Below are 22669 nucleotides of genomic sequence, written 5' to 3'. Positions count from 1 at the left end.
ATTATCTATTGCAAATCTTTAAAGAAACTTTTAGATCTTTTTACAATAAACATACCATAGCAGTTCGGGAAGCGTGCTTATGAAAAATGAGAGGAGTTTCTAGCCGAACCAGTGCTTCTGAATGAACACTAAGTACTCCTGCTTATCACTTTTGCTATGCATATCCACATATTAATATAGAGACTAGATTTTTATCCATTATCTTAAAAATATAGCATCTATACACATAATGCTATGTGATATTGTAAGTTTCACTTTGACTAACATTTATCAACCATAGTTACAGCTTGGACTATGAGCCAATAATTATATTCACTTTGGGACATGATTTTTTGCAAGATATTGCACTCATAGACATGTTGTTCTTCCTCCATCGCCCCTCTTTCTCTCCTATTTTGGTTTGAGCTCAACACGCGATGGTGAGTGGGTTCTGTAGCATTGGAGCCTATGCCAGTGCTCGAGTTCTTTATGTATGGTTGTATGAGGCGTTCACATTTCAAAGATACTAAACTAGAAGAGCTCATAGATCCAACACTTGGCCGCTACCACCGGCTGAAGCTGCTCACCTAGGATGGTCCACATATCCAAAACCTAAATCCAATGCTACCCTAATCGTGGCCTCCTCGTCTAGCTCTACACAACCGAGTGTCCTAGTCTAGTTCTTCACATATTAATATTGATAAGGTGTTGGACACCATCACATTTAATGCAACAGGTGTATTGAGCATGAGGCAGAAGCGACCGAGTTTGTTCTTGAGCTCACGCTCCACCTCCATGACATCTATGGACACGCAAACATGTGCTTACCTATGGACATCAAGCTTGAATTGAAGTGAAGAAAAAAAGGAAGAAGAATAGATCCAGAGTGCAACATTTTATAAAATTTCCTTGCCCAAAAGTGAAAGGAGTTGTTATGTGTAGTCTAGCCTAAACTATGGTAAAAAAAATATAACCGAGTTGTTAGCTCGTAGTCCAACCTAAACTATGGTAAAATATATAACATACTTCCTCCATCTCAAAATAATATATGTGATGGGATATTTTTTATATAATGAATTTTGATATGCTCTTATCTATATTTGTAGTACCAGAAAATATCACATCCTATCTTAAATTGATTTATTTTGGAACGGAGAGAGTAATATGCAATTTTCTTTTATTTTAATAAGAAAAAAAATAATGTTTGTAAAAATAAGAAAACGAGAGGTGCTTATTGAAAAAAAGACGAAAAATTCCCAAATCACAGGAATTGAAGTGGTTATGGTTATGGAAGGAGCTATCCAAATCCCAGTGAAGCGAAGGCCACCAATCCTCTTCTTCCTCTCCGGCCGCCTCCTTCCTCACCATGGCGCTCGCGCTGCGCTGCCCCGCCGCTGCCTCGCCGTCGCCAGCCAAGAGCACCTTCCCGCCCTCCTCCTCCCCGCCGCCGTCGAGGCTCCCGAGGAGGCCGCCCGCCAGCTGCAGGTGCTACTACTACGGCGACGGCGGTGGCTTCCGCAAGAACTACGACCACATCCCCAAGCAGTTCCGCGAGGAGAACCTCAAAGATGGCCGTGAGCTCACTTTCCCCCCTCTTCACTTCCCAAACAGGGAGCTCTATCCACAATAAGATCTTGCTAGGTTTCGCCACATGGCTTGGGCTGTTGGGCATCAGCATATTCATGCAAACTACTATCAAAATTAGTGAGCAACCAGTGCGCATTTCTTCTTACGAATTAGCCTGAAGATGACCAATACTTTTTTTTTGTGCTTTCTTCTTCTAATCTACAGTGTTAGTTGACATTTGAGCGTTATGAAACCACAGTTTGCATTCAATCAGCAACAAAGCCAAATCTTTACCGATGAATTATGCTGTACTGTTTGAACCTATATTAATGACATACTGCCTTGTTAACAGTTTTGACGCAATTTCAACGTTCATACATGAAAAAAACTGATGTCAAGAACTGAACAAAGCCATGTAAACTGATTATCACTACGCACTGTATAGTTTGTGGTTTCTTCAGTAAAAAAGGAACAACATCCCTCTCGCTTTTGTTTTAGCATTTCGGTAATCCAACACTAGGACTAGGAGGAGAGTCCGTTGAAGTTATTACCATGGATGGTCTATAGTCAAATGATAGACTTTATTGATTTTTGGTCCAAGATAAAATGACACTTTATGCATGAATACAGAAGGCAATAGTTACCCTAGTTTTTATGGTGAGGTGACCATTTCTATCGTGTCTTAGTTTTACTATTTCTCGCACTTTATCACCTTATCTCTGACACTCTCATCACCCTTTATTTGTAACACTTCTTTCATGTTTGGTGCTTTCTTGCAGTGATGGATAATTACAAGAATGTTCCTCAATTCCTTTATGGCTTAAGCCCTGCTCAGATCGAAATGTTTATGAACGATGATAATCCATATGATCGGCAATCACAGAGAGTTACAGAGGTTAGTTTTGTATAGAGATGTCATTATTGTCCTTTCTTGAATTTGTGCTATGAAATTGACACAACAAAATCGATGTGATATTTTCCTGCGTGAACTGCAGGAAAGCATTTCTGCTTCTAGGAGCTATGATGAATTTGGCATGTACAACTTGTCCGGTATGCATGAGGGCCCTGCAGGTTACAGCATGGGTATGGGAATGGGCACCATGAGCATGGGCAGGGCAGGGCGAGGATATAGAAGAATGAGAAGTTCAGCTCCAGATCTGCCATCATTGCTATTGGACTCTCGAATTATATTCCTTGGAATGCCTGTGAGTCAAACTTTATGCCTTCATCATTATCCATGGCATAATATTTCAATGTTTAAATGAAATTGTTAATAACTTTGTTCCTTCTATTCTTATTGTTCTGCCGGTAGATTGTTCCAGCAGTAACAGAGCTTATTGCTGCGCAATTTCTGTGGCTAGATTATGATGACCGCACCAAGCCAATTTACTTGTATATAAACTCCACAGGAACCATGGTAAGCTCTTATCTTGAGAATTGATAATAGGTAAGCAACATGTGATGTGAACTTGTACCAAAATTATTAAAAGATGCTTATCTATATTTTTCCTGTGTTGTGACAGGATGAAAACAATGAGCTGGTTGCATCTGAAACTGATGCATTTGCAATTGCTGATTTTATCAATGTAAGCCCTTATCTTTTGTTCCTCTGATTTAGTGGAAGTTCAATACGGCATAAAAATGCTATACACGTTTTGTGTCAGTATTTTCATACAAGGTTACATCCATGAAACTGATTTCATTAGTGTGCTTATGGTGCAAAACTACTTGCTTGCAATCAATTGATTGATATTGAGCCATAGAGCCTGGTTCTTACAACCAGATTAGGGGAAATGGCACCTGTTGGGATGTGAGTCTAGAGCGGTATATTCTGCGTATTAAAATTTTTCTTGAATATACTATGAAAGATATAAGTATTTTTTGTCTTGTTAGAGTTGTATTTGCTAGTGGAGATGCTAGTACTATTTACAACTTTGCTTGCACAGTTTCGCTTTTCTAAGGTTAGTACACTTGAATCAATTTCAGTTATGTGATTGGTCAACCATGGCAACTGAATCTAGAGAAGATGGCCAGCCTGATGTTTTACACATTAACACAAAAATTTCATGGATATAAACATTAAAGTGACTGAATCAATAACATATGGCCAGGAATTCTAAAATTGAATGAAACACAGTTTAAGCATGGACACAATGGCTTTGAGGTAGAGTGACAACTGACAGGTGCTCTTTTTTTGGGGGGGTCTTGTAGCGAAGCAAATCCAAGGTCTACACAATCAATCTTAGCATGGCATATGGTCAGGCTGCAATGCTTCTGTCCCTTGGCGTCAAGGGTAAAAGAGGAGTGCTACCAAATTCAATCAGTATGTTATTTTTCTAAGTTTCATTGTTTCCTTTTTGCAATTGAACGTGTGCATGTTTTTTTTGTGACTGACCTTGTGGTCTGAAAACATCATTGTCATGCTTCAGCTAAACTGTACCTGCCTAAGGTCCACAAATCTGGTGGAGCTGCTATTGACATGTGGATTAAGGTCACATCCACCTCTTCTTTTCAGTATCTATCTCAGTATCTGACACACTACATGCACTACGGGCCTTGCGAATTGCGAGGACTGAATGTTTTACTATTCTGTGCTCAGGCAAAAGAGTTAGACACGAACACGGATTACTACCTTGAACTGTTGTCAAAAGGAGTTGGAAAACCAAAGGAAGAGCTCGCAGAGTTTCTCAAAGGTCCAAGGTACTTCCGTGCGCAGGAGGCCATCGATTATGGGCTTGCAGATACAATCTTGCACTCTTTGGATGGTTCCTTCAAACCAAAGGTACTTTTTGGTCCATCATTCATGTGTTGTGGTACGTCTGCATAGGTAGCTTTCCCCTGACTAAATCTTCCTTCCTGGAATAGGATCTGACCGCGCAGTTGGCCAAAGCACAGGAGATGCGGCAATCGGGGAAGCGCCCAGCAGCTGGAGCTGGGCGATGGTCAACTCCAAGTGTCCCTAGATAGACTAGAACGTCAGATCAAAACCATACACTAGCTTAATATCGACGATGATACGCGTGGTTGTCCTATTCAGAGCAGCCTACCTGTTACATTTGCATGCAAGAAGAAATCCTGTCAGGGTTTGGAATAGATTCAGGCTGACGAAAACGTTGCTTACTGCAGTGGCTTTTGTGTTATTGGGTCATCTATGAATACGATGAATATGTAGTTTATGCTGCCTTCCTGCCAAGGTTGTTGTATTTTTCAGATAGAATTCACTAGTGGAGATGGTAATCCAGTAATCCATGTGACCAAGTATTCTTCTTATTCATGTGTTGGCTCTGCATGATGCACACCACTGCTTAATCGTGACGGTGAAACACAGACGAACTCATGCAATGCAGTGCGTTTTTTTGTGTTTGACTGTATACATATGGTAGTTGAATCAAATATATTCCTTGCAAATTTACACAGATTTGGCCGCTTTACATTCACATTTGCTTAATTCAGATTACATGGGCATGGAGATACGGTGTGATGGATGGATGGATTGGATTGGATCACCTCCTGCAGAAGAACTTGTGGGAGACGAAGAAGCCGAGGGAGAAGGCGGCGACGGCGGTGGCGATGACATCCTTGTTCCTCCTCGCCGTCTCCACCACGCCCTCCGCCCACCTCATGTCTCCCAGATGCTCCAGCTCCCCCGCCACGCGCTCTCTCCACCTGCTCAACGCCGTCGCCGTCTTCTCCTCCGCCGCAGCCGCCGCCTTGGCGCACTCTTCCTCGGCGCGCCGCTTCACCTTCTCCGCCAGGCTCTCCCGATCGACGACATGCCCCGGTAGCGGTGCAGCAGTAGTAGGCTCTGCCTGCTTCCTCTCGGTCGTCGTTGCAGGCTTGTGCTTGGCAATCGCCTCTTCCTCCTGCAGTTTCTTCGTCTTCTTGGCGGCTGCTTCTTCCTCCTCCTCCTGTTGCTTCTTCTTGGTTGCTTCTTCCTCTTCCTGCAGCTGCTGCTGCTTCTTCTTGGCTGCTTCTTCCTCCTCCTCCTGTTGTTGTTTCTTCTTGTTGGGTGCCTCGTCGAATTGGGGTTGGGGCTCCTGCTTGGCGGTAGGCGCTTTCTGCTTGATCTCCTGTACGGAGGTGGGAGCTGGCGCGGAGGAGGTCGGGGCGGGGCGCTTGGGGACGGTGATGGTGAGGACGCTGGCCTCGAAGCGGCCGGTGATGTCGTCGATGTTAGCGTTGGAGGGCAGCTGGAAGACCTTGTGGAAGCGGGTGTTGTGCTTGCTGCCGGCGGCGGGGCGCTGCCCCCGGACGGTCAGCTTGCCCGTGCCGTCTACTTGCACCCTGAAATCTTCCTTCTTGAAACCTTTATCATGTATATGCATGTGATCAATAGAATATACTAGTATTAGCATCGATCGATCCATGCAAAAAAAATGACGAAATTAATTGGAAACTACTCATGCAGGCAAAACGATGGATTAATTAGCCAGCCAGCCAGCTAGGGTACGTACCAGTGAGGTAGAGGCGGAGGAGGAAGTTGTTGGCATTGTCGAGCCACTCGAACTTGGGGTCAAGCTCTTCATCTTTCTGATCAGGACCAGGACTAGCAGCAGCTGCCTGCTGCTTGCCTCCTCCTTGCTTGTTGCTCGCCATCAATCTACCACCCGCGCGATGGAAGCTAAGCTACGTACAGCTCGTCGGTTTATTTGCTGCTGCAATAGAATTTGCGTTCGAGACAGATGGATGGATGGATGGATCGTTGTGGTGTAGCCAGCATCAGGATGTATATATAGCTACAGGTCGTACGTGGCCTGCAGCCTGAAGGGCGGTGGTGATGGATCGAATATGGTTCCAAACTTTTCTTGAGGGCAGGAAATTGACGACGTAGCCAGCTAACTAGTACGATCCACAATATATGTTCTGAAAACTAAGATGCTTAGGAAAGGTTAGGGATCTATCTACATTTGCCTTTGCGAGTGAGCTTAATTAAGCAGATTGGGAGGAAGAGGAATCAAATTAAGGAACTCAGCCATTGCGGAACCGGAATGTTCTCCCAAGTTAACTATGACTAGCCGAGCTCCTTTGCATCGCATCGCACGCTATTTTGGGCTGGGCCTATTTTCACGGAGATGTTTATATTAGGTGGGCTGGCAATCATCATGCATGGGCCGCCCCTGGAGGACATTGGACGCGCTTGGATTGTTGACGTGGGCCCAAAAGCAAACACAACAAAAAGAAAGGAATACGTCTATTTTGCCTCACTCTACTATCGCTTATTCGCTTTGGGTCGAATGGTATATCTCAACCGCAAAACCAGATATAGCGCATCCTTCAACTTCAAAAATCAGTGCAAATAGATTTCTTCGATAGTTTGGGAGATGATTTATGCTAATGTGGCGATTTAACCATGGTCAAACTCACTAACGTGCAAACATAGAACCACATGTAAGTCGCAAAGAAAAAAAAAGTAGGACCCACAAAGCTAGCTCCCGCTCTTCACCCCTTTCTTCTCTTTTTTCTCCAACCGAGTCAGGCAGGGCTAGGTTGGATGGCGAGCCCCTCCGAGCTCGCTTGCTTGTGCATTGTTGTCCCAAGCGAGTGCAATAGAGGGCTCAGAGTATGCTCCGCTGTTCCGCGCCCAGTCGCGTGTTATCAATCGTGCCACACCACCCCCGAGTCAAGCAAGGTAGTGGTGGCGGTGGTTGAGCTAGGTCGTGGAGGAGGAGCAAGGACCCGACGAGCAATGAGCCAAGCTCGAGGATGAGAGAGGACTGAAAGAGATAGATGGGGATGGCTCCTATGGGGGTGGCGCACCTCGACCCCCACAGTATGGAGGCCATCGACAGCTCGAGCTCAGTGAGGCTCACCGTAGATGACAGTAGAATAGCTTGAAGGTAATGGTGGCTGCGTGGAGGTGGTCATCAAGGAGGATGAGGACGATACGGTGGAGCACGATGATGGGTTTAAGCGGAGAGCAGTTTGTGGTGGCAGCAGTAGCGCGGCAGGGGGTGGAGGCTGGAAGGTGTGGCGCGGGGAGGTAGGTAGGATGCCTCTTCGTCCACTCATTGAGGTTATGGCATCCACTAGCAGGAGCAGCACGACTTGTGGCAGATCAAGGACCGTCGTCGCGGAGCTACTTCTATATCCACTGGCATCGTCGTCAGGCCACCTTCCCCTGAAGTCAAGCACGCCCTGCATCTAGACACGACGCTCACCCACAATACGGAGAGGAGGCACACCCTCATCAACCTAAATCTAATGTCGAGCAATCTCAGGGCGGCGGACGACGAATTCCTCATGCAGGGTCAACAAGAAAGGATAGTGTAGTGACTCGCGGAGTGGTGGTGGTGGGCCCATACTAGGGCTGAACGAAAAACTTGTGGCTCGTTAGCTCGCTCGGCGCGTGACCAACTCGGCTCGGCTCGTTTAGAAAACGCAACAAGCCAAGTTGCCTTTGCAGCTCGTTAGACATAACGAGCCAGCTCGAGCTGGCTCACGAGCTACTCGCGAGCTTAACGAGCTGATACATCAGTATGTTGCCCATTGCCCATAGGCAAGCCCAAGATGACAGCCCAAGTATACCACTCCATCCCGGAATTTTTTTTATTGTTAAATTTATTTTTTTTAATATTTATAAAAATATTATATCAATTAAAAGATTTACAAAAATAGACCCTGCCACTCTCTATTTGGGCGGCAAGTTGACGTGGCACACGAGCGCATAACTGTCGTTTTAGGGGCTGTGAATTTTGGCCCCCTTGCCACCTTCTGTCTGGGCGGTAAGGGGCTTCCGTGCAAAATTCGCAAGGGCAGCAAGGGGCTCAGATGCAAAAAGAACAAGCCAATTGCTTTTTTTGGCATGGCAAAAATTATATTTGGGCGGTAAGGGGCTAAGCGCAAAATGTGGCACCGTGTGTTATGTTAGCTTGCCGCCCAAATGGAGAAAGATAGGGTCTATTTTTTAAATCTTTCCACCGACGTAATATTTCTGTAAATATTAAAAAAAGTAAATTTAAAAATGAAAAAAAATTCCTCCATCCCGTGCATCCATCAATAGAAAAATCAATCGAGAGCTACAGCCTACAGAGAAATCAACAGAAAAATATCTCCTCCCCTTCTCCTAACCATCGATCCAATCCAGACCGAGTCGCCGTCCGCCGTCCGCCGTCCCGCCTTGCGGCTGCGCGCACCTACACCTTGTGTCGCGCTCCCTGCCTCCGTCCCGCACGGCGCCGCTCCCTGCCTCCACCCCGTGTCGCGCTCTGCCTCCATCCCGTGCGGCCGCCGGCCATGCATCTTTGTCCGCCATGGCCATGGAGCAGGAATGAATAAAGGAAGCTTTCTGCTCTCTACTTCTCCTTCACAGTATGAAGCTTAATTTCCGACATTTCTTTTTATGGTGAAAGATCTCGGTGTTGTTGTGTTAGCCTTTTTATGGGGAGATTTCAGGCTTCTCTATGTTTTTTAATCTTTTGAAGATTTCTTGGATGGTTTTGGATCCATTTAGTCTTGTTGTGTTCAATACTTCCATTCTATGGATGAATGGATGGGACATATTCACATGGATATGAATCGTATTACTTGAATCATACTTTGATGTATCTTGCTCCATCCTGACTTTGATATCTTGTTCGGGCTCACGAGCTAAACGAGCTGGCTCGAGCCGGCAGCCGAGCCGAGCCTGCCTTATAGCTCGTTTGGATAACGAGCCTCAGCTAGTTATCCTACCAAGCTAGATCGAGCCGAGCTAAGCCGTGCTGGCTTGATATCCACCGCTAGCCCATTCCAAGGAAGTTGTTATTGCCGTCTCTGAGCCTAAGCCACCAAGATAGGCATTCCCATGATCCCATCCTCACTCCACTGCCGTTAATTATGGGGTGAAGGGGGAGAGGGTGGGGGTGGGAGAGGGATGGTCGTCTAGATATGACACCTCGAACCTTCTTCTTGATGTGCCACAGGAAGGAGAGGAGAGAGAGAGAGAGAGGGAGGATGAGAAACAAGATAGGTGATGAGAAGTCGTTGATATGTGGGTCAATTTTCTATAGGAGTCGATTTGCACCGATTTTTAAAGATGGGAGAAACGTTATATTCGATTTTATGGATGAATTTATGGTTGAAGGAGAAAAAAAGGTTATCCCAAAAAGTAAAGGAGGCTAAAGAAAAAAGGAAAGCAAAGAGGGCTATATGCCATGGGAGGGGATGATCGTCTTCCGCCCATCGTTCTTTCCGTCTGGTTTTACTGTGTCTACCTGACGTCTCTGTCGACGGGAACTCCGTAAGGTCCGTCAAAGGCTCATCAAGCTGCACAGGTAAAACACACACAAGCCGAAGCCGGACGAGAGAGAGATCATTTTTTCTTTCCTTTTTCTTGTGAGAATCCCCTCGAGTTCCTCGGACCAAAGGCTGCGCCGTCCTTATTTATACGACGAGTAGTCCACTAGAGGAACAAATTAAGACACAAGTGGAAGTTGCACAGCTCCTCCTCGATCCACCCGGCACCAAGGTAACCCCAAAATCCCTCCTTTTTCTGACTCCTCTCCTTCCTAGATGCCTAATATTGTGCAAGATCCCTGCAATTGCTGCTGCTGTTCCTCAATTCTGCATTCTCGATTTCTTAGGTTAGGTTACAGTCAGACACACACACACACACACACTCTCTGTAGCTCGCTGCTTCCTTGTGTTTTGGTTATACGCGTGGCCTCGTTCTCTCTGCCCCCTCATCTTCCCTTCTGTTTCTTCTTCTTCTTCTTCAATTTTGGCAGGAGATTTCCCCTTCAATTCGGCGGTGCTAAGTCCTCACCAAAACGATCCTCGATTCAATTCTTCCCTTGTTTCTTTCTTTTCTCTCTTTTGCCACTTGCCCTTTCGCTTTACGCTAACCAAAATATCCATTCGATTTGGTCTTATCCTTCTCTCCCCGCACACTGTTTCCCTCCTTGTCTGCTGCCAAGTCTAGTGGACTCACTCTGTCTCTATCCACTGCAATTTCCTCATACTCGTTATAAAACTTAAAAGAAAAAAAATCGAAAAAGGCAGCAATTATTATTATCTCGTTGATTTGGACAACAAGTAGCAATAATGGGTCTAGCCTTCCCTGTGTTTTTTTTTTCTTATGCTGATCTTTCACTCCTATGAAAGGTAAGTGCTTGTAATTTCCCCAGATATATCCTCCCTACTGGAACGTAGCGCCATTTTTTTTCTTCTCCTGTGATAGTTACAGGCATTGCACGCATGCTTGTCGCCGAAATTATCGAGCTTTTTTCTGTTAGGAATGTAGCTATGACTTTGCATCAAGTCTATACACGCAATTTCATACCAAAACATCTCTGAACATTTCGTACGCAATCGGCTGCCAATTTATTAGTAGTTCCTGCATCCACTTGACAGTCCAGACAGTGATATATACGCCGTGGTCAAATGGGGATCAGTCAATGTTTGGGTTGATCCACACCCACATGCCACAGCTGATTGGTTCTTCTTTGTGTTGGTCCATTGTAAAAGCAGATAAAGTGGACCAACTAATTTAACAGGATACAGCAAAATGTGCTGCTACCTTCCCTTCCTGATAAACAACACCACCCTGTCATAGTGTCTCATTTAGGCATATCCTGATACCAGCTGGCTATTCTCTCTTGCCCTTCCACGTTCAAGTTTCAGCCCAGGCAAGTTCTATTGCAATCTTCCATTGTTTGCTTTGCTTGAGACATTCCTGCATACTTCGTTCAAGTTCTATTTTCATTCTATATGGTGTGATGCGATTAATCTTAGTGTTTTTAGTTCCCTAGCTATCCTGTTTTCATCTATTGTACAGAGAAGTCCTTGCATATTTCTCTCTCTAAAAAAAAGAAGAAGTCTGTTCATATTCATGGATAATACATAAAACCTGAACCTTGTAAGATTTTCAAGCTATTGGACTTCTTTTGCGTTAGAGCAAGATTTATGTTTCTGAAATTTTTTAAAAAATCTGGCCTTGTTGGATAAGCAAATTTGCGGACAACATACTTTTTTTTTCCTCCAAGACTGAAGACTAATGTTTTCTTTGATGAGATAATGAAATTTAGCATCAAAAGTTGTTGAAATTTACAGTAAATAGTTGGATTGTATGTAGATTTGTAGACTTGTTTGGTATAACTATTTCATCGTCTCAATCAATTTAGCTATCATACAACTTCTGAAGCACACGTCAATAAAGGTTTACTCTAAGACTGTCTCTAATCTAGGAATGCTAATTGATGGAATGATGTGCAACATGTGCTCAAGCGTCAATGTTTTTGTAAATTTTACAAGTGCTTTGTTACAACAGTCATCTATGTTTTTTTATTTTTTTATTTTTTTTTGTAAAAGCATTCTGCAGGCTAATGGACTGTTGGGAACTAAATTGCAGAAACTACCTTATATTAAAAAAAATGATCAGACCTGCGTGATTTATGTATGATCATTTGGTTTTCTCAGTCACTGTTTGGTTTTGGTATTTGACTCTGCTTGAGTGTATTATTGCCTGTTGACTAAATTATGTGCTTAAGGAGAAATTTAAACTGGATCCTGTCTTCTCGTTTAGTCGTTTGTCCTTTTGGTTTTAATTTTTAAACAAAGTGGCAGTAGCAGTTTAGCATTTACTTTTGTGCCTATTGATGCTTTTATCATCACTAAATCGGCTTTATGATGTATGAACATTCAGGTACGGCCGGAAGCTATCTAAGGACTGCAGCTATGGGCAATTTGTTCTGCTGTGTTCAAGTTGATCAGTCTACAGTGGCCATTAGAGAACAGTTCGGGAAGTTTGATGCTGTGCTTGAGCCAGGATGTCACTGCCTGCCTTGGTTTGCTGGGAAGCGTATAGCTGGCCATCTCACACTCAGGTTGCAGCAACTGGATGTGCGCTGTGAAACCAAGACAAAGGTTTGTCTCACTCTTAACTCTTTTTTTGTTTTTTATGGCAAACACTCTTAGTTAAAATAGATGCCTATCCTTCCTATCTTTGTTTTTCTAATGACAGTTAGCTGTTCTAATGGTGATAAGTTACGCACAACAATTTCCAATTTTGATACACTTTAAAAATCACTGTTACATAATATGCAGCAACTCTAATATACTATCTTATTTTTTCTCAAAAAAAAAACTATCTTATTTAACCGTTATTATTCACCTGTGGTTAAGTATTTGAAATGTCAGAGATTCACACATTGCCATTGATTATCATTATTTTAGTTTGATGAGTTTTTATGATGCTACTGGCATGTGAAGACCGAGCATTTTGGTGTCTGCAGGACAATGTGTTTGTCAATGTTGTGGCATCGATCCAGTACAGAGCTTTGGCTGGCAAGGCAAATGATGCTTTCTACAAGCTGAGCAACACAAGATCTCAGATCCAAGCTTATGTCTTCGATGGTATAATTTACTGGAACTAGTGGAATATTAGTCGTATTTATTTATTCTGTCGATTGGTATGTGATGCATATGAACACTGGTGTATCAAGTACCGAGGACTAACTTTTCTGGTGGTACAATTGGTATGGGCAGTGATCAGGGCAAGTGTTCCGAAGCTGAACCTGGACGACGCATTTGAGCAGAAGAACGACATAGCAAAGGCAGTGGAGGATGAGCTGGAGAAGGCTATGTCTGCTTACGGGTTTGAGATTGTTCAGACGCTCATCGTTGACATTGAGCCAGACGAGCACGTGAAGCGAGCGATGAATGAAATCAATGCAGGTAAGGCGGTTACACTGTAATCCTTAATTACACAAGATACACTGATGTACTATGTTGCACCAACTGAAACTGATGAGAATGAGATGAGATGATGTGCAGCTGCGAGGCTGAGGGTGGCTGCAAACGAGAAGGCAGAGGCAGAGAAGATCGTGCAGATAAAGAGGGCGGAGGGAGAAGCGGAAGCAAAGTACCTGTCGGGGCTGGGTATCGCGAGGCAGCGTCAGGCGATCGTGGATGGGTTGAGGGACAGCGTGCTGGGGTTCTCAGTGAACGTGCCGGGCACCACGGCCAAGGACGTGATGGACATGGTGCTCATCACCCAGTACTTCGACACCATGAAGGAGATCGGCGCCTCCTCAAAGGCCTCCTCCGTCTTCATCCCCCATGGCCCCGGCGCCGTCCGCGACATCGCCACGCAGATCCGCGACGGCCTTCTTCAGGGCCAGGCTACCACCACCTCCCATTAGCATCCATGTGGGACACCAGCTGTGGGATTGCTAAGCTGCTGTTTCTCTTGATTTGTCCTGTGTGATTAGATATGTCTTGTAATTTCTTCATGCTAGCTGTCCGACCGACGTGTGTGCGCGCGCGGGCAACATTTTCATTTTAGTTGTGAATGATATCCTATCGTGTATGTATGTGTGGAACTATGCCTTGTGAAAACTTTGTGAAATTTCAGCGTCAAACATGTAAATGTGCATGTAATCCGGTTCTCTGTATTGTATTACTTGTATGATATGCCGTCTCGAGTTGTGCATTTTCAGCTTGCATGCATGAGCCTCGCTATGGTACTTTCTACTTATAATAAAAAAAATCTCATTTGATCGAAGGGTTCGGATATATTTATACTACTATCTTAGTTAGCGGTAGTAAAAACGTGAAGAAACATTATTGTAAAAAAAAAGATGTGGAGGGGGTATAATCGTCATTTAGCAGTGACAACTTTTTTCCTTCTTCTCTGGCTTTTTCGATGGAATATAGTGATGCTAGCGCAATGGATAGCCATATATCAATCTAGCTAAAACCATAAACTACAAAAGTTACCCCTAATCACTATGTTAGTAAATTATTGATTCACCCTTAATAACAAATGGTTTGAATCATTTCTACTGGTAGTATAATACTATTAGTAAAGAGTAACGTCGCTATGCACATAGAGCCTCTTAGCTTAGGCTCCCCCACTAAGAAAGAAACAATTAGTAGGCCCAAGTAAAATTGTGGACCTGTTCATAACTATGACAACCCAAATAGTGAGCACAACTGTTTCCTGTATCGAGTGCTTCATCTCTCTTGGGTATCCTGATGAGTCTGTTTAATTGGGGAAGTTTCTGTATCCAAATTCTAAGAAGCTCTCTTGGGTATCCTGTTGGCCTTGATTGGGGAGTTTGTGTCAGATGCGGCTTCTCTTAGAATCAAAAGCTCACTCAAACAGTCTACTTTTTATCCAGATTATGAAAAGCCGTGGTTGTATAATCCCAAAAATGAAAAACCAAAAAGAAGAAACCTAACATTTTTAGATTTTCAAAAATTGGCTATCAACAAACTGCATATCTCCGCCCCATGGTTATTCTCTGTTTGGTTTTCAACCATTAGCAGCCGTAGCGGTCCTGGGATTCACATCCTCTGCCATAATGGCACTACCATTACAATCACTGATGTGTGGAGCAACAGAAAAATAGACCCACAGACCAATAGTTATAATGGTAGTGACATTATGGTAGAGAATACTCATTCGTGATCTTGATATGATATCAGCTGGCAATGTTAACTCAACGCTTCTAGGCCCTAGCTAGCTACACTTCGCCATCTCATCCATTAGTACCGTTTCATTCGCTCCATTAATTCATGGTCGAGGCATTGTGATGCGCGAGCTAGCAGCCTCATCATTTAACTTATTTGAGGAATAAATCAAACGAGATATTTATAAACAAAATAATTTGTGAATAGAACTTTTTTATACATATTTTTAATGATCTAAAAGCAGCTAAAAAAACAAACTACATTGAATAAAACCTCAAAATCAACTCTAAATTTAATGTTAAAAATTTAAATTTTGGCTAATAAACTAAAAAAAATAAGGCCGTAGGGCGCGGCTGACGATCGACGCCAGCGAACTTGGCAATGAAGCTGCTCCTCCACCACTGAGTAGAGAGAGAGTCCTCCATCGCAGTGGATGCACTGCAAGTGCAAGGCAGCCACCAGGGTCGAATTGATACAACCAAAAATGATAATCCAACATTTGAAGATTGTTCCAAACCGACTTAATTAAACAAGCAAACATCACTAAAACGGGAATTGTTGGCAGGCTAGCTCTACCACACACCAAGTTTTTCAAAGCCAACACCACCACCACAACAACACAAATAAATAGTATCGATCCATGAGCTAGCAAGCAAGCACGAACTTGCTTGATTTCCTCGATCCAGACTCCAGAGGTCTATCAGTATCAGATGATGATCAGGCCATGGCCCTGCGAGTGCCGTGGCGGAGCGGAGACGCATGCCCGCCGATCCCGCCATAGGGATACGGGGCCCCGTACGGCGACGACGCGCTGCTCCTCATCGGGCTCCGGCTTGGGCTTGGGTTTGCGCTGGGGCTCGGCGGCTGGGACTGGGAGTAGGAGTAGCTGGTGGTGGCATTGGCACGCTGATCCGTGTGCAGCGTCTCCAGTGTGTGCACCACCTCGCTCATCAGGGGCCTGTCCCTGGGATTCTGCCTGGTGCAAGAACGGGCCGTGCGGGCCAGGATTTGGGCTCCCGCCATGGAGAAGTTGGACCCGAGCCCGGGGTCTATCAGCCTGTGGATGCTCCTATCGTTGGCGTTGTTGTGAGCCCATTCAACCAGGTTCCGCTCCATTGCCTTCTTGCCTGATAACACCTTTAGTAGCACCACTCTGAAGCTGTATACGGTCGCTCATCGATGTTAAGTGACCTAATAGTAAAAAAACAATACAACCATGAGGAAACAAAACCTTTATATATGTGTTCTTAGCGATCAAAAAGCAAAGACTGAAAAATAAATTTCAATGAGAAAACTTTAAAATTAGCTTTAAATTTAAGGTTAAAAATTTAAACTTTGACTGATAAGTATAAGCATAAGAGAAAAGATGAGGTCAACAATTTCTATCTATCTTGGTTGGTATGTTACAATGGAGATCCATCATTCCAAATTTCCATTGCATATGCATATCTCTCTAAATATATACAGCTAGAGAAGACTAATCCAACTGATTGTAAAAAAAATGAATATGGTCATCTCACCTGTCAACACGTACTCAGGAGCTGCATATCCATATGTTCCTAACACTCGGGTGGACACATGGGCCATATCACCAACAGGACCATCTCTAGCAAACCCAAAGTCAGATAGTTTTGCGTTGAAATCCTGTATAGATAGATGAACCAATCAATATGATCAACATAATGCATGGTACAGCACAATTAAGGGTATGAACAATCAAGTGAGTATATATATGGCGCATGCAGAATTGAAACTAAAGCACATATATATACACACCTCATCAAGTAGAATGTTGGATGTTTTGAAATCCCGAAAGATAACAGGCATCTCTTGTTCATGGAGAAAAGCAAGTCCCTTTGCTGCACCTAGCACAATTTTCACCCTGAGAAACCATGGAAGTGGCGTGCGACCTGTTGAAAACACAGAGAATTACTACTCAACAAATCATGATCGTTAATCCAAGATTAAGCAGTAAATAATATTCTAGCACCGGAGATACTTACTCCTAATAAAGAGATGGTTCTCCAGGCTTCCACGGGACATAAACTCATAAACTAGCTGTCTCTGATCACCTTCCATACAGAAACCAATCAATTTCACCAGATGTGGGTGCTTTAGGTTTCTCAGATAATGGATTTCAGCCTGAGAAGAAAAAAAAATAGCTGATTTACTTGGCTTTCCTAAAAATATCTCGTAGCCTTGCTACCTTAGCAACATGTTTTTCTTTTCCTTTTCTTATATACTGTATATAACATATAGTCCCCCCTAATCAAAATATAAGTATTTTTAGAATAGTGACAAGTAAAATATTTTTAACTTTGACTATTAATAAAAAATAAAAAAAGATCAATCATATAAAATTGATATAAAATTGATGTTACTAGAATTATCATTAAATAAACTACCATAATATGTACTCCCTCCATTTCATATTATAAGATATTTTAGCATTGCCCACATCCATATATATGTTAATGAATCTAGACACATTCATATATAAATCTAGACACATATGTGTCTAGACAAATATTTATTTGTCTAGACACATGTCTAGACAAATATTTGTGTCTAGACAAATAAATATTTGTTGTCTAGATTTATATATGAATGTGTCTAGATTCATTAACATATATATGGATGTGGGCAATGCTAGAAAGTCTTATAATATGAAACGGAGGAAGTAATTCTTTTTATTTGCACCGTTTTGTGCGAGTCATTCAAAAAAATTAATTCTTTTTATTTAAAACATCTTACTTTTATAGATATTGTTAGTTAAAGTAGCATCTCGGAGACCATATCAGAGTCTAAAAATGCTCATATTTTGGGACGGAGGGAGTACTTGTATAGTTTTTCTCCCGCTCTATTCAATAAAAGTGGCACACTCTAATTAAGTGTCGATTCATTAAACAAATACTTGGCTGTCCTTAATATTCATAAATATATAATAATGGTAATTAAGTTAAGATGGAAAACATACCACCCATTCATCATGTCCTTGTAGCCCATCATAGTTGAGTGTCTTAACAGCAATAGGTATTCCAGTCCTAGGTTTTCCATGAGCAGTTTCATTCACCTGAATCCATCCTTTGTAGACACGCCCAAAACCTCCCACACCAAGAAAAGTCTCGGGCCGAAAGTATCCGGTGGCACGTTGAAGATCAGCATAAGTAAATTGTCTTAGTTGAAAGTCCGCAGCTACTAAAGATGGTGAAATACTCCCAGAGAATGCTTCTTCTGGCAGAAAAGGCTCTGCATCAATAAGCATAGGTATAGGTATAACAAGTATTGATCATAACATCACAACAATAGTTCAAAGAAATTTAGAATTGACTTTGACAAAATTTGAGTTGAGTTGTTGTCACTAAGTCCAATTCATGTAATGTAAAAATAAACAGATAGAGAATGTTCCCACATGCTATTTATTCTTAACACACATACACACACACAAACACAACACACACACACACACACACAATCACACACACACACACACACACACATACACTCTTGATACTATTCTCTAATTTAACGAATGGTATATAAGCATGCCACATGCACGTTACAATAACGGTATACTTACAAAACCTAACTACTTGGATATAATTCCAATACTTTCTTGTTCGCTACGGAACAAGCACGTGATCGTCTTTTATAGTCACACGAGGAGACCGTATAGTTATATACTTATATCCATATGAGGAATACAATCAAATGCCATTCTTAATATATTATGCTTATGATACTACTTTATAATTTAATGAATAGTATATAAGTACGCTGCATATTACCATAATGGTAAACTTACAAAACCTAACTACTTGAATAATAATTCATATACTTTCTTGTTCGCTATGAAAAAACCTAACTACTATGCATAACAATCCATATGCTTTCTTGTTCGCGACGGAATAGCCACGTGGTCGCTTTTATTGCATCGTTTGTTGGGATATAACCGCATAAGGAGATCATACAGTTATATCCCTACAAACAATGCAATCAAAGCAGGCCACGTGTCTAGCGAATTACGTACACAAATACCTTGTCAAACAACAAACAATTGTGAACCTCCAAGACTGCAAATGTAAGTAAAAATGATTTTTTTCCTTCTTTCATTTTGTTTTACCGGCTTTGTAAGATGCTTTGTAAGTCTCTCCCAAGAATCATAATACAAAATACATGTGTCCTTGAGGCATAAATAAGGGGAGTACTCCATGTGTTCCTAAATATAAGCACCTTGAATAGGATTATCAGGGGCGGATCCAGCATGGGAGCGGCGGGGTCTCGAGGCCCCACTACTGGTGTGAAGACCATGAGAGCCCTCATGAAACATTCACTAAATTTGTTTACCATACATAGATATGAGGAGGACTATATGTAGCTTTATCTAGTTTTGTTCAAACCCCTTTGCTATTTATTTTTGGATCCGTCAATGAGGATTAGGGGACTCGCTTTTCCCCTAAATTAAAGAAGTAGAGGGAGTCATATAAAGCCATATATGGAATGGTAAAACTAAAGGATAATTAATATGTAAGTAATAAATAAGAAATATTGCATGCATACATGGAAGATCCAGTATAGTAGTCCAGTAAGGAGCAGATGGAGTGAGAAATTAAGAAGAAGATCGAGTAAATAAGAGGTGTTATATACTACATACTGTAGGAGTTGTTGGTGGTGCCGGCGTAGAGGGTGGGTTCAGCGGTGGTCTGCAGGTACGGCGGGGAGCGGTCGGGCGGCGATGACGTCATGATGCCGCCGGAGCTGATGAGTAGCGGGAGGCGTCCCCAGCAACCTGCAGTGGATGAGGATGAGGCGGCGGCCTTGGTCTTCCTGGACGACGACTCCGAATCCCTCCCGCGCGCAGGCACCGACCGCCCAGCACCCATGTCGTTCGATCGTGGCCGGAGTACACCTACAAATTAACAAGTACTACTCCAGTAGCGACCGAGAGCACCCTAGCTACCTACCTAGTTAGTACTAACTAGGAATTAATTAAGAAGGATGGATGGATGGATCGATTAGGGGCGCGCGCGAGGAGGAGAGGAGAGATCGATCGATATGATATGGATGCAATGAGAATGAAGCAGCTAGCCTAGCTAGCAGTGGAGAGGAGATGATGAGTGCAATGTGATCGATGAGGGGAGAAAGCAGCAGGCCAGGCCAGAGAGAGAGGGTGCATATGGCATGCTCATCACATCGATCTCCACCTGGCTCCAGGACCAGAGAGGAGAGGCTGCTCCCCCTCGTGTTGTGTTGTGCCCACAGCTAGCTAGCCGCACCCCTTGCATTGCATTTCCATTGCGTGTGCCGTTTCTATCTAAACAGGCAGCCTCATGCATCATCATCGTCTCCTCGATCGATCTCCATTTGTTTGTTTGTTAATCTGTTTTGGCAACATGCATCGATCTGCCCGGCCGCTGAGGCGCTGATCCATCTCCACTTTCGGTGCGCGCTGCCTCGATCGACCTCCATCTCGCTGCTCCGTCCAACGTCACCAACCAACGTTAACATACAGTACTCATCAGCGGCCAGGCCACGGCCACGCACGGACGGACGGTGCCTGCCGCTGATTCCATCACCAGCTGCATGCTACCTAGCTAGCGTGGTGCGCGCGCGCGGCGTTCGTCGTTTCCACTCACATTATATTATGACCATGAAAATATATATGCGCCGGACGGACGCTATAGCTAGCTGCTGCACCAACTCCATCGTCCATCATCTCACCGGCCCCTTGGCAATGCCATCAATCGATTTCTATGTACGATGATATCGTTCGATGCATTGTATATTATATATGTGCACGGCTCAATTCCCCCATGGAATTTGAGATCAACAATACGCACGTACGCCGCATGCAATGCATGTATATATGGTGTCGCCGACAACCCATCATCGCGGTTTGTGCAACTGGTGAGCCACGCCGTCACCGGACCGCCGACTTCCTAGCTCGCAAGCTTCCTTCACCGCCATATCAGCGATGAAAGGTCGTGACGTTGTCTATGATAAGGAGGCTTCCAAAGATACGACAACATAATAATAAAATAAAAGTGGCGGGAACCGTGCGATTTGTCCGTACATGGATATAAAATTATAAGCTTATACCGACAATAACGGCCAAACTGTTATATGTACCTTATACTATCATTCACAATAACGGAATAGTCATTAAGTATTCAGAATGACTTTTTTTTTAAAAAAACAAACACTTAGTGTATAAGTAGAATGAGAAAAATATTTCCTTTGGTTTCTTTTTTCCTTCTTAAAACATGTGACGATTTTCTTGTTCCATAAAAGAGGAAAGTTTGGCAAATATTTACCCTTGAGGACATGGACAACAAACCTATCAAGAAAGTTCATAATGCAATTGAGCCTCAATCTACCATTTTTGTATAACTTTTGAGTTCTATATATATATATGCAACAAAGCTGAACCATCGGTTTCTAGCTCCACAATCATACCCCCCACCCCTGCCCATTGGGGTTCACGGAGCAGATGCATATATATAAATCACATGTTATTGCAAACGACTGCCTAGTACTATTCTCATGTGGCTCTCACATTTACTTCTTTGATGATGAGCAACAATATGTACAGCCAAACAAGTTGCTACATTCATTGTACCGCTGATGCACTACAAACACTAAAGTACTAAACAACAAATACAATGGTGGAGAAGATAAACTGATCAGCTGGAAAGTTTTGAGCAAGCAATTGGCCTGGTTTTGAATTTGAATTATATGTATATAATAATGTTTTAAGGCAATCAAGTGAAGGTCAAGAAACGCGGTGATGTAATGGTGCAGTATTGGATGGTGGTTTGGGACGCCGGCTTGGTAGATGATGAGTTTTCGGTTAGGTTGCTAAGACATCGATCACCTATATATACTATTGAAACAAGGAACGCCGTCGATTACTCTCTAACTCATAAGTTGGATTTGCCACCATATAAGTGGTGGAAGGTGGTGGACCTGCCTGCTACTAGGCTTTCCAAGGATCCAATGAGATAGTATTAAAATAAAAGTGGCAGTAATTGTGGATTTTAGAAGAAATGGCTATGCGGGATACAACAATACTGGTCGGACACAATAAAAGCATATGCGCTTCATATGTTGTCCTTTATGACTAGCTAGCATATTTAATATAAACGGATGATAAATAGTATATGTAACGTATGATTTGTCCGTATAGCATCTAAATACTATATGGAAAGCTTATGCATTAGTAATAATCAAAATACTTATATATGGTGATAATGGAAGAATCTAGTATTGAACATAACATTTCTAGAAACAAAACATCTCAAATATAAGTAATTATCTATGTCATATAGAAGGAGAAAAACAGAGTTCCCTTGGTTTATTTTTTCATTACAGCAAGATATGGGATGTTTCTGTCGTTCCATTACATCAAGATGTTTGGCACATACCTTTGACAGTATGGATAACAGCCTGCCAGTAAAGTTCTTACTGTAACTGAGCCGCAATTTAGCACATATGTATAACTTTGGGGTTCTTTCTGCAATAAAGTAAAATTGTCAGTTTAATTTCTTCCCCAATCAAAAGCCCACTGCCCTTGGACATTGCCTACAATTGAGGGTTCACATAGCAGATGCCTATGGGACCATGGACCAACTCATTTTTTAGCAAGCGACTGCCTGCCGTTCTCATTTGCTCTCACATGATACATCTACTTACCTGATGATGGAGCAATACAACAAAAGAGGTTAGTTCATTT

At 42.9% G+C, this 22669-nt stretch overlaps 3 protein-coding genes and 1 pseudogene across 8 annotated transcripts; 2 read left to right on the top strand and 2 right to left on the bottom strand.

The window, feature by feature from the left end:
* The first annotated feature begins 1289 nt into the window (after positions 1–1289).
* Positions 1290–4815, top strand: LOC4339792 (ATP-dependent Clp protease proteolytic subunit-related protein 1, chloroplastic). The gene is made up of 9 exons (XM_015785285.3): positions 1290–1553; positions 2325–2440; positions 2541–2750; positions 2858–2962; positions 3069–3131; positions 3757–3868; positions 3975–4036; positions 4145–4327; positions 4411–4815. Exons 1-9 carry the CDS (start codon positions 1346–1348, stop codon positions 4510–4512), a joined length of 1161 nt encoding a protein of 386 aa, XP_015640771.1. The 5' UTR covers positions 1290–1345; the 3' UTR covers positions 4513–4815.
* On the bottom strand, positions 4695–6246 carry LOC107276523 (inactive protein RESTRICTED TEV MOVEMENT 2). The gene is made up of 2 exons (XM_015785286.3): positions 6000–6246; positions 4695–5851 (listed from the first exon to the last, which is right to left on the bottom strand). The coding sequence occupies exons 1-2, from the start codon at positions 6139–6141 to the stop codon at positions 5049–5051; spliced, it is 945 nt and encodes a 314-aa protein (XP_015640772.1). The 5' UTR covers positions 6142–6246; the 3' UTR covers positions 4695–5048.
* A 2329-nt stretch (positions 6247–8575) lies between these two features.
* On the top strand, positions 8576–14026 carry HIRL1 (hypersensitive-induced response protein-like protein 1). 6 transcript variants are annotated; one of them, XM_066310291.1, is made up of 6 exons: positions 9936–9991; positions 10993–11150; positions 12167–12387; positions 12756–12876; positions 13009–13197; positions 13297–13954. In XM_066310291.1, exons 3-6 carry the CDS (start codon positions 12199–12201, stop codon positions 13662–13664), a joined length of 867 nt encoding a protein of 288 aa, XP_066166388.1. In that variant the 5' UTR covers positions 9936–9991; positions 10993–11150; positions 12167–12198; the 3' UTR covers positions 13665–13954. The 6 variants fall into 6 exon arrangements, with proteins under 6 accessions (XP_066166387.1, NP_001389580.1, NP_001389578.1 ...); XM_066310290.1 differs by lacking the exons at positions 9936–9991; positions 10993–11150 and adding an exon at positions 8576–8826 and having other exon boundaries at positions 12171–12387; NM_001402651.1 differs by lacking the exons at positions 9936–9991; positions 10993–11150 and adding an exon at positions 8582–8853 and having other exon boundaries at positions 13297–14026.
* Positions 14027–15312: 1286 nt separating this feature from the next.
* Positions 15313–20203, bottom strand: LOC107276290 (receptor-like cytoplasmic kinase 176; annotated as a pseudogene).
* Positions 20204–22669: the final 2466 nt, after the last annotated feature.

The sequence above is a fragment of the Oryza sativa genome, chromosome 5, assembly GCF_034140825.1.
Source record: "Oryza sativa Japonica Group chromosome 5, ASM3414082v1".
Taxonomy (NCBI): Eukaryota; Viridiplantae; Streptophyta; class Magnoliopsida; order Poales; family Poaceae; genus Oryza; species Oryza sativa.
This window is presented reverse-complemented; position numbering and strand designations above follow the sequence as displayed.